The sequence below is a fragment of the Hemitrygon akajei genome, chromosome 15, assembly GCF_048418815.1.
Source record: "Hemitrygon akajei chromosome 15, sHemAka1.3, whole genome shotgun sequence".
NCBI lineage: Eukaryota > Metazoa > Chordata > Chondrichthyes > Myliobatiformes > Dasyatidae > Hemitrygon > Hemitrygon akajei.
The window spans coordinates 1,737,989-1,750,541 of NC_133138.1; the positions used below are offsets into that span (position 1 = coordinate 1,737,989).

General features: G+C 44.9%; 1 protein-coding gene across 4 annotated transcripts in view; it reads right to left on the bottom strand.

Annotated features, from left to right (window-relative positions):
* LOC140739096 (glutamate receptor 1-like) overlaps positions 1–12,553 on the bottom strand; it is a 643,907-nt gene that overhangs the window by 598,440 nt on the left and 32,914 nt on the right. For all 4 annotated transcript variants that reach the window (XR_012101563.1, XM_073067046.1, XM_073067045.1 and 1 more), the window contains exons 3-4: positions 12,167–12,406; positions 5,850–6,034 (exon numbers count right to left, since the gene is read on the bottom strand). Coding sequence is in view for 3 of the 4 variants with exons in the window: in XM_073067046.1 (XP_072923147.1) it covers positions 5,850–6,034; positions 12,167–12,406 (425 nt within the window). In the remaining variant the exon portion in view is untranslated. The remainder of the gene's footprint in view (positions 1–5,849; positions 6,035–12,166; positions 12,407–12,553) is intronic.

The window sequence follows — 12,553 nt, forward strand, 5'->3', positions numbered from 1 at the left end:
TGGTCATTTGGTCCATTGAATTAAACTGATTGAGTCCAGGACAGGGCAGGAGCTGAGAACGTAGATCACTGTGGGGGCTGGGGGGGATTGCCTCCCCACCCCCCACAGTGATCTACGCATCTATGCAGTGAGCCTACCAGGGAGAAGGCAATTCTAGATTTAGTGTTGTGCAATGAACCGGATTTGATCAGGGACCTCGAGGTAAAGGAACCATAAGGAGATAGTGACCATAATATGATATGTTTTAACCTACAATTTGAGAAGGAGAAGGGAAAATCGGATGTGTCAGTATTACAGTTGAACAAAGGGAACTATGGAGCTATGAGGGAGGAGCTGGCCAAAGTTCAATGGAACAATACCCTAGCAGGGAAGACAGTGGAACAAAAATGGCAGGTATTTCTGGGAATAATGCAGAAGGTGCAGGATTGGTTCATTCCAAAGAGGAAGAAAGATCCTAAGGGGAGTAAGGGGCGGCCGTGGCTGATGAGGGAAGTAAAGGGCAGTATAAAAATAAAAGAGAAGAAGTATAACATAGAAAAGATGAGCGGGAAACCGGGGGACTGGGAAGCTTTTAAAGAGCAACAGACGATAACAAAAAAGGCAATACGCCAAGAAAAAATGTGGTACGAAGGTAAACTAGCCAAGAATATAAAGGAGGATAGTAAAAGCTTCTTTAGGTATGTGAATAGCAAAAAAATAGTTAAGACCAAAATTGGGCCACTGAAGACAGAAATGGATGAATTTATTATAGGGAACAAGGAAAAGGCAGATGAGTTGAACAGGTACTTTGGATCTGTCTTCACTAGGGAAGACACAAACAATCTCCCAGATGTAATAGTGGCCAAAGGAACTAGGGTAAAGGATGAACTGAAGGAAATTTATATTAGGCAAGAAACGGAGTTGGATAGACTGCTGAGTCTGAAGGCTGATAAGTCCCCGGGACCTGATGGTCTGCATCCCAGGGTACTTAAAGAGGTGGCTCTAGAAATTATGGACGCATTGGTAATCATTTTCCAATGTTCTATAGATTCAGGAACAGTTCCTGCTGATTGGAGGGTGGCTAATGTTGTCCCACTTTTCAAGAAAGGAGGGAGAGAGAAAACAGGGAATTATAGACTGGTTAGCCTGACGTCAGTGGTGGGAAAGATGCTGGAGTCAATTATAAAAGAGGAAATTACGACATATTTGGATAGCAGTAGAAGGATCAGTCTGAGTCAGCATGGATTTATGAAGGGAAAATCATGCTTGACTAATCTTCTGGAGTTTTTTGAGGATGTAACTACGAAAATGGACAAGGGGGAGCCAGTGGATGTAGTGTACCTGGACTTCCAGAAAGCTTTTGATAAAGTCCCACATAGGAGATTAGTGGGCAAAATTAGGGCACATGGTATTGGGGGCAGAGTACTGACATGGATTGAAAATTGGCTGGCTGACAGGAAACAAAAATTAGTGATTAACGGGTCCCTTTCGGAATGGCAGGCTGTGATCAGTGGGGTACCGCAAGGTTCGGTGCTGAGACCGCAGCTGTTTACAATATACATTAATGATTTAGATGAAGGGATTAAAAGTAACATTAGCAAATTTGCTGATGACACAAAGCTGGGTGGCAGTGTGAAATGTCAGGAGGATGTTATGAGAATGCAGGGTGACTTGGACAGGCTGGGTGAGTGGGCAAATGTATGGCAGATGCAGTTTAATGTGGATAACTGTGCGGTTATCCACTTTGGTGGCAAGAACAGGAAAACAGATTACTATCTAAATGGAGTCAAGTTAGGAAAAGGGGAAGTACAATGAGATCTAGGTGTTCTTGTAGATCAGTCAATGAAAGCAAGCATGCAGGTACAGCAGGAAGTGAAGAAAGCTAATGGCATGCTGGCTTTTATAACAAGAGGAATTGAGTATAGGAGTAAAGAGGTCCTCCCGCAGCTGTACAGGGCCCTGGTGAGACCCCACCTGGAGTATTGTGTGCAGTTTTGGTCTCCAAATTTGAGGAAGGACATTCTTGCTATTGAGGGAGTGCAGCGTAGGTTCACAAGGTTAATTCCTGGAATGGCGGGACTGTCATATGTTGAAAGATTGGAGCAACTGGGCTTGTATACACTGGAATTTAGAAGGATGAGAGGGGATCTGATTGAAACATGTAAGATTATTAAGGGATTGGACACACTGGAGGCAGGAAACATGTTCCCGCTGATGGGTGAGTCCAGAACTAGAGGCCACAGTTTAAGAATAAGGGGTAGGCCATTTAGAACAGAGATGCGGAAAAACTTTTTCACCCAGAGAGTGGTGGATATGTGGAATGCTCTGCCCCAGAAGGCAGTGGAGGCCAAGTCTCTGGATGCACTCAAGAGAGAGTTAGATAGAGCTCTTATAGATAGTGGGGTCAAGAGATATGGGGAGAGGGCAGGAACGGGGTACTGATTGTGTATGATCAGCCATGATCACAGTGAATGGCGGTGCTGGCTAGAAGGGCCGAATGGCCTACTCCTGCACCTACTGTCTATTGTCTATTGTCTATTGCCTCAGGGAGATCACACACACCGCTCTGCAGCTCCAACTGAACTGAAAGAGCAGTGGCTGCCTGGACACATAGGGATCATCCCACAGGCCAGAACCTCACCCCACCTCCCAGTATCAGCACACAGCTGTGTGTCTAGTGTCTAAACTAAGTTAGCAGAGTTGATACCCGCTGCCTGCTCCTCGTATGCTGAATGCCCAATCTGCTACATGTATACCCAGTGTGTACCAGTCAACTGTTGGTGTTTGTATATCCAGTTGGTACTGCTCATATACCTAATGTGTACTGCTTGACTGCCAGTGTATGCTGCTTGTGTGCCCAGTGTGTGCTAATGAACTGCCGAGGTGTACTGATCGACTGTCAGTGTTTGTATTCCTAGTGTCTGCTACTCGTATACCCAGTGTGCACCAGTCAATTGCCAGTGTGTGTTGTTTATATACCCAGTGTGTGCTACCCAACTGTCAGTGTGTACCACTTGACTGACAGTGTTTACTACCCTCATACCCAGTGTGTACCACTCATGTACCCAGTGCGGACACCACTCACATACACAGCGTATACTGCTCATATATCCAGTGTGTGCCTCTCGCATTCCTAGTGTGTACCACTCATATACCCAGTGCATACTACTTACCTGCCAGTGTGCACCCATTTACATCCAGTCTCTGTCCAGTGTGTACTAGAACTAGGGGACATAGCATCAAAATTAAAGGGAATAGATTTAGGATGGAATTGAGGAGAAATTTTTTTACACAGAGAGCAATGAATCTGTGGAACTCTCTGCCTAGGGAAGCAGTAGAGGCTATCTCATTAAAAATACACTCAGTGGGCACTTCATGAGGTATACCTGCCCAATAATTCAAATATATGATCAGCCAATCATGTGGCAGCAACTCAATGTATAAAAGCATGCTGACATGGTCAAGAGGATCAGTTGTTCAGACCAAACATCAGAATGGGATAGCAATATGATCTAAGTGACTTTGACTGTGGAATGACTATCGATGCCAGATGGGGTGCTTTGAGAAGTGCTGACCTCCTGGGATTTTCACATATAACAGTCTCGAGAGTTTATCGAGTATGGTGCAAAAAAAAAATCAGGTGAGCAGTGAGTGTGGGGAGAATGCCTTGTTAATGACAGAGGTCAGAGGAGAATGACCAGACTGGTTGAAGTTGACAGGAAGGCAACAGTAACTCAAATAACTACACATTACAACCATGATGTGCCGCAGAGCATCTCTGAATGCACAACACATCAAATCTTAAAGTGGCTGGGCTAGAGCTGCAGGAGACAACAGACTCAGTAGCCACTTTATTAGATACAGGAGGTAATGAATAAAGTGATCACTGGATGTATTTAAAACACTTGCATTGTAGGGGAAGTAAGGAGAACAGGGAAAAGGCTGAGAGGTGGAGCTGAGTCCATGGACAGATCAGTCATGTTCTTATTGAATGGTGGAGCAGGCACAATGGACAGCCCAGTCAGTGGTGGAAACAGCGCAGTGAGGAGTAAATAAAAGTACAGAAGGGACACTGCCTTAGCAACCAGTGATGACAATATAATTGAGTTCAACTTGAAATTTGATAGGGAGAAAGTAAAGTCTGATGTAGCAGTATTTCAGTGGAGTAAAAGGAAATTACAGTGGTGTGACAGAGGAGTTGGCCAAAGTAAATTGGAACGAGCTGCTGGCAAGGATGACAGCAGAGCAGCAGCGAAGTGCGTTTCTGGGAAAAATGAGGAAGATGCAGGATAGATGTATTCCAAAAATGAAGGAATACTCAAATGGCAAAATAGTACAAGGGAAGTCAAAGCTAATGCAAAAGCAAAAGAGAGGGCATACAACAAAGCAAAAAATAGCAGGAAGATAGAGGACTGGGAAGCTTTTAAAAATCTACAGAAAGCAACTAAAAGAATTATTAGGAGGGAAAAGATGGAATATGAAAGCAAACTAGCAAACAATATCAAGATGGATAGTAAAAGCTTTTTCAAGTATGTAAAAAAATAAAAGAGAAATGAGAGTGGTTATAGGACCGCTAGAAAATGAGGCCGGAGAAATAATAACGAGGTACAAGGAGATGTCAGATAAACTACCGGTAAATGAGAAGTTAGTTCATGGTCATGCACTTTGATAGAAGAATTAAGTGTGCAGACTGTTTTCTAAACAGGGAGAAAATCCAAAAATCTGAGATGCAAAAAGAATTGGGAGTCCTTGTGCAGAACACCCTAAAGGTTAACTCGCAGTTTGAGTCGGTGGTGAGAAGGTAAATGCAATATTAGCATTCATTTCAAGAGGTCTAGAATACAAGAGCAGGGATGTGATGCTGAGGCTTCATAAGGCACTGGTGAGGCCTCACCTTGAGTATTGTGAACAGTTTTGGACCTCTCATCTTAGAAAAAATGTGCTGGCATTGGAGAGGGTCCAGAGGATGTTCACAAGGACGATTCTGGGAATGAAAGGGTTATCATACGAGGAACATTTGATGGTTCTGGGTTTGTACACTCTGTAATTTAGAAGGATGAGGGGGGATCTCACTGAAACCTTTTGGATGTTGAAAGACTGAGATGTGGAAATAATGTTTCCTATGGTGAGGGAGTCTAGGACAAGAGGGTACAGCCTCAGGACAGAGAGGCATCCATTTAAAACAGAGATGCAGATACACTTGTTTAGCCAGAGGTTGGTGAATGTGTGTAATTTGTTACCAGAGGCAGCTGTGGAGGCCAGATTGTTGGGTGTATTTAAGGCAGAGTTTGATAGGTTCATGATTGGCCACAACATAAAAGGTTATGGGGAGAAGGCCGGGGAGCAGGGCTGAGGAGGGGAAAAAGTGATCAGCCATGACTGACTGGCCTAATTCAGCTCCTATGTCTTATGGCCAGATGGCCAGATAGCTGACTCCTGGTCCTTATTGAATAGTGGAGCAGGCTCGACGGGCTGGATGGCTGACTCCTGCTCCTAGTCCTTACTTCTTATTGAATGGTGGAGCAGGCATAAGAGGCCAGATGACCAACCTTTGCTCTCAGTTCTTATGTACCAAGAGTAATAACCATTGTCTACCTGGTGCTACGTACTCAGTTTGCGGACAGTGTGCCCTCTGTCTGCCCACACCATGCCCTCTGTCTGCCCACACCATGCCCCCTGTCTGCCCACACCATGCCCTCTGTCTGCCCACACCATGCCCTCTGAGTGCACACACACTACCTATTGGTTGCCAGTACATGCCTTCTGCTTGCCTACGCCATACCCTGTCTGTCCACACTGTACCTTGGTACATGATCAACGTGGGGACAGTATGGTCACACCCACCCACTACCTGCCCCTGCTACTGTTACCTTGTTCATCACGGCATTGAGCCTTTCGGCCTCGCAGTCGATGACCACATGTCGATCCTTGCCCTTGTCCAGGTCCCTGAAGAGCATCCGGAAACCCTCCTCTGTGGTGGTCTCCATGCTGACGGCTGTAACCTGCCAGTTTCTCTCTGCTGCCGTGTCCAGCACTTTCTGTAACACTGACAGACCTGTGTAGGAGCAAGTGGCAGAGCATCAACACTGAGGGTCTCGGACCCCAGAGCCCAGGGGATCCAAATCCCTTTCCACTACCATGCAGATCTGTGTATGGGCAAGTGGCAAAGCGCCAACACCAAGAGTCTTGAACCTGGCACTAGGGGACTGGCCCAATGTCAATGCCGATCAATGCCAAACCCACTCCCCTACAATATGAAGGGGCTGCTGGACCGGGCACCAGGAGTAATCATACCCATTCCTCCCCTACCCAGACTTGCATAGGAGTGAGTGGCCCAGCATCAATAGCAATAGGCTGTTGGACCCAGCACCAGCAGCATCCAGTCACCACTCCCCTAGCCCCACTGCTGGGACTTCCTCTTCCCAGTGGAGTACAAGAAGCCAAAGACTGGGAGAGGCTTCAGGAGGGTATGAAAGAACTGAGGGAATGGGCCATAATGTGGCAGAGGGAGGATAAGATGAGACGCTGTTGGTAGGAGGAGGATGTTTGAAGAGACGTTGCTGTCCCTAAGGTGAGGTGGGAAGTGCTGATCCCTACCAGCCTCAGAGACTCTGGTTCAATCCCAAGCTCTGTGTAGAGGGTAATGAATCTGTGAAATTCCTGGCCACAGATTGCTGTGAAAGCCAAGTCAATGGGAATATTTAAAACAGGGGTTGATCAGTTCTTGATTAGTCAGTCAGTCAAAGGTTATGGGGAGAAGACAAAAGAGTGGGGTTGAGAGGGATAATAAATCAGGCATGATGGAATAGTGGAGCAGACTCAGTGGGACGAATGGCGTAATTCTGCTCCTACATCTTAATACCATAAGACCATAAGACATAGAAGAATTAGGCCATTCAGCCCATCAAGTCTGCTCTGCCATTACATCATGCTGATCCCCGGATCCTATTCAACCCCATACATTTGTTCTCTCACTATATCCTTTGACGCCCTGACCAATCAGGAATCTATCAACTTCTGTTTTAAATATACCAACGAACCTGGCATCCACAACTGTCTGCGGCAGAGTACAGTATTTCACGGATTCACCACTCTTTGGCTAAAAAAAAAATTCCTCCTTACCTCTGTTCTAAAAGGTCACCCCTAATTTTGAGGCTGTACCCTCAAGTTCTGGATAGCCCCACCAAAGGGAACATCCTTTCAACATTCACTAGATTTCAATGAGATCCCTGCACATTCTTCTACATTCCAGTCAATACAGGCCCAAAGCTGCTAAATGCTCCTCATATGTTAACCCCTTCATTCCTGTAATCATTCTTGTGAACCTCGTCTGGACTCTCTCCAATGACAATACATCCATCTGAGATATGGGGCACAAAACTGTTGACAATACTCCATGTGAGGCCTGAGTAGTGTCTAAAAAGGAGTTGGCATTATTTCCTTGCTTTTATATTCTATTCCCCTTGAAATAAATGGCAACATTGCATTCATCTTCTTTACCACAGACTCAACTTGGAAATTAACCTTCTGCGAGTCCAACACGAAGACTCCTAAGACCCTTTCCACCTCTAATGTTTGAATTTTCTCCCCATTTAGATAATAGTCCACACTATTGTTCCTTTTACTAAAATGCGTTATCATACATTTCTTAACACTGTATTCCATCTGCACTTTTTTGCCCATTCTTCCAATTTGTCAAATTCCTGCTGAAATCACATTGCTTCCTCAGCACTACCTACCCCTCCACCTACCTTTGTATCATCTGCAAACTTTGCCACAAAGCCATCAATTCCACTATCCAAATCACTGACAAACAATGTGAAAAGTAGTGGTCCCAATACTGACCCCTGTCGAACACCGCTGGTCACAGTCAGACAACCAGAAAAGCTTACAAAAGGTTCAGAGAGCTAGGTAATGTTAGAGATCTAGATTATAAAGCTAACAGGAAGGAGCTTAAAAGGAAGCTAGAAGAGCCAGAAGGGGCCATGAGAAGGCCTTGGCGGGCTGGATTAAGGAAAACCCCAAAGCATTCTACAAGTATGTGAAGAGCAAGAGGATAAGACATGAAAGAATAGGACCTATCAAGTGTAGCAATGGGAAAGTGTGTATAGACAATAGACAATAGACAATAGGTGCAGAAGTAGACCATTCGGCCCTTCGAGCCTGCACCACCATTTTGAGATCATGGCTGATCAATTCCTATCAATACCCGGTTCCTGCCTTGTCCCCATATCCCTTGATTCCCCTATCCATAAGATACCTATCTAGCTCCTTCTTGAAAGCATCCAGAGAATTGGCCTCCACTACCTTCCGAGGCAGTGCATTCCAGACCCCCACAACTCTCTGGGAGAAGAAGTTTTTCCTTAACTCTGTCCTAAATGACCTACCCCTTATTCTCAAACTATGCCCTCTGGTACTGGACTCTCCCAGCATCTGGAACATATTTCCTGCCTCTATCTTGTCCAATCCCTTAATAATTTTATATGTTTCAATCAGATCCCCTCTCAATCTCCTTAATTCCAGCGTGTACAAGCCCAGTCTCTCTAACCTCTCTGCGTAAGACAGTCCAGACATTCCAGGAATTAACCTCGTGAATCTACGCTGCACTTCCTCAACAGCCAGGATGTCCTTCCTTAACCCTGGAGACCAAAACTGTACACAATACTCCAGGTGTGGTCTCACCAGGGCTCTGTACAAATGCAAGAGGATTTCCTTGCTCTTGTACTCAATTCCCTTTGTAATAAAGGCCAACATTCCATTAGCCTTCTTCACTGCCTGCTGCACTTGCTCATTCACCTTCAGTGACTGATGAACAAGGACTCCGAGATCTCTTTGTATTACTCCCTTACCCAACTCTATACCGTTCAGATAATAATCTGCCTTCCTGTTCTTACTCCCAAAGTGGATAAGTGTATGGAACCAGAGGAAATAGCAGAGGTACTTAATGAATACTTTACTTCAGCATTCATTATGGAAAAGGACCTTGGTGATTGTAGGGATGACTTACAGCAGACTGAAAAGCTTGAGCATGTAAATATTAAGAAAGAGGATGTGCTGGAGCTTTTGGAAAGCATCAAGTTGGATAAGTCATTGGGACCGTATGAGATATACCCCAGGCTACAATGGGAGGTGAGGCAGGAGATTGCTGAGCCTCTGGTGATGATCTTTGCATCATCAATGGGGGAAGGGGAGGTCCCAGAGGATTGGAGGGTTGTGGATGTTGGTCCCTTATTCAAGAAAAGGAATAGAGATAGTCCAAGATATTATAGACCAGTGAGTCTTACTTCAGTGGTTGGTAAGTTGATGGAGAAGATTCTCAGAGACAGGATTTATGAACATTTGGAGAGGCATAATATGATTAGGAATAGTCAGCATGGCTTTGTCAAAGTCAGGTCGTGCCTTACGAGCCTGATTGAATCTTTTGAGGATGTGACTAAACACATTAATGAAGGAAGAGCAGTAGATCTAGTGTATATGGATTTCAGCAAGGCATTTGATAAGGTACCCCATGCAAGGCTTATTGATATAGTAAGGAGGTATGGGATCCAAGGGGACATTGTTTTGTGGATCCAGAACTGACTTGCCTACAGAAGGCAAAGAGTGGTTGTAGACAGGTCATAGAGGTCGGTGACCAGTGGTGTGCCTCAGGGATCTGTTCTGGGACCCTTACTCTTTGTGATTTTTTATAAATGACCTGCATGAGGAAGTGGAGGGATGGGTTAGTAAGTTTGCTGATGACACAAAGATTGGAAGTGTTGTAGATAGTGTGGAGGGCTGTCAGAGTTTACAGCGGGACATTGATAATATGCAAAACTGGGCTGAGAATTGGCAGATGGAGTTCAACCCAGATAAGTGTGAGGTGGTTCATTTTGGTAGGTCAAATATGATGGCAGAGTATAGTATTAATGGTAAGAGTCTTGGCAGTGTGGAGGATCAGCGTGATCTTGGGGTCTGAGTCCATGGAACGCTCAAAGCAGCTGCGCAGGTTGACTCTGTAGTTAAGAAGGCATATGGTGTATTGGCCTTCATCAATCGTGGAACTGAATTTAGGAGCCGAGAGGTAATGTTGCAGCTACATAGGACCCTGTTCAGACCCCACTTGGAGTACGGTGCTCAGTTCTGGTCGCCTCACTACAGGAAGGATGTGGAAGCCATAGAAAGGGTGCAGAGTAGATTTACAAGGATGTTGCCTGGATTGGGGAGCATGCCTTATGAAAACAGGTTGAGTGAACTCGGCCTTTTCTCCGTGGAGCGACAGAGGATAAGAGGTGATCTGATGGAGGAGTATAAGATGATGAGAGGTTTTGATCACGTGGATAGTCAGAGGCTTTTTCCCAGGGCTGAAATGATTGCCACAAGAGGACACAGGTTTAAGATGCTGGGGAGTAGGTGTACAGAGAAGATGTCAGGGGTAAGTTTTTTACTCAGAGAGTGGTGAGTGCGTGGAATGGGCTGCTGGCAATGGTGGTTAGGACGGATGCAATATGGTCTTTTAAGAGACTTTTGGACAGGTACATGGAGCTTAGAAAACTAGAGGGCTATGGGTAAGCCTAGTAATTTCTAATGTAAGGACTTGTTCAGCACAACTTTGTGGGCCGAAAGGCCTGTATTGTGCTGTAGGTTTTCTATATTTCTATGTTTCTAAAAGACCCCTTTTATTCCCACTCACTGCCTCCTAACTGTCAGCCATTCCTCTGTCCATGCCAGTATCTTACCTGTAACACCACAGGATTTTATCTTGTGTGCACCTCATGAGAGGCACTTTATCAAAGGCCTTCTGACAATCTAAATAAATAACATCACTGACTCTTCTCTGTCCAGCCTGCTTGTTACTTCCTCAAAGAATTCTAACAGATTTGTTAAGCAAAATTTCCCTGCAGAGAAACCATGCTGACTTTGACATTTTATCATTAGTCTGCAAGTACCCTGAAACTGCATTCTTAATAACAGACTCCAACACTTTCCCAACCACCGAGGGAATAACTGACCTGTAATTTCCTGTTGTTTGTCTTCCTTCCTTCTTGAAGAGTGGAATGGCATTTGCAATTTTCCATTCCTCCGGGACCATGCCAGAATCAAGTGATTCTTAAAAGATCATGGCCTATGCATCTGTTATCTTTTCAGCAACCTCCCTCAGGATTTTGGGATGTAGTCCATCTGATCCAGGAGACTTATCCACCTCAAGACCTTTCAGTTTGCCGAGTACTTTTTCTTCCGTAATAGCAATGGCACTCACTCCTACTCCCTGTCACTCACAGACCACTGCCATACAGTTAGTGTCTTCCACAGCAAAGATTAAAGCAAAATACTTATTAAGCTCATCTGTCATTTCTTTATCCCTCATTACGACCTCACCAGCATAATTTTCCAGTGGTCCAAATCAACTCATATTCCTTTTATTCTTTATAGAACTGAAAAAAGTTCTTATGAAAAAACTTTTAGTATCCTGCTTTATATTATCGGCTGCTTTGCCCTCCTGTTTAATCTTTTCCCTTCTTATAGTTTTTTTTGTTGCCTTTTGTTGGATTTTAAAAACTTCCCAATCATCCAACTTCCCACTCACTTTTGCTACCTTATATGCCCTTTCCTTGGCTTTTATGCAGTCTTTAACTTCCCTTGTCAACCACAGTTACCTCACCGTGCCATTTTAGAACAACTTCCTCTGTGGGACATATCTATTCTGCGCCTTGTGAACTATTCCCAGAAACTTCAGCCATTTCTGCTCTGTCGTTGTCCCCACCAGTATCCTCCTCCAATCCACCTGGGCAATCTCCTCTCTCATGCCTTCGTAATTCCCTTCATTCCATTGTGATACTGATGCATGTGTCTTATGCTTCTCCCTGTCAAATTGCAGTATAAATTCAATCATATTATGATCACTGCCTACACATCACCCAATCTAAGATGGCTTTTCCCTTAGTGGACTTTAGCACAAGCTGCTCTAAAAAGCCATCTCGTAGGCATTGAACAAATTCCCTCTCTTGTGACCCGACACCAACCTGGTTTTCCTAATCCCCTTGCATATTGAAGTCTCCTATTACAATTGTGACATTACCCTTATTACATGCCTTTTTCAGCTCCCTTTGCAATATCAACCCCAAATCTTGAGGTAGAGATGGCCAACTCCTGCTCCTCAATTTTGTCTTCTGTAGCACTACCCAGAGGAGAAGCAGGTGTGTAATCCTACCTCGGTCTGCATCGTAGATGTACACGAACTTCTGCCACTTGTAGTGTTCAATGAGACTGAGCAAAGCATTCTGGATGTCTGGTCTCATCTGGATCACAAATTGGTTGGAGGTGTCGACAGGAAAGCTGGGGGTGATGAACGAGAGGTGTAGGGCTCCACAGAATGAGCTGAGTGTGTTTACCGTCTTCCTGTCGTAGAAGCCGAAGATGGCGTAGACTCCACGGGCAAACAGTGAGCAGACTGAGAAAGAGAAACAGAGCAGATCTCAGAGAGGAAGCACAGAGGAGCGAGGGCATCAAATAAATGAGACATCAGTAATCACACATCAGCATTTGCCAAGGGCTCCCTCTCAGGCCCAGAACGAGAATGTGGTTAAGGGGGTGAAGA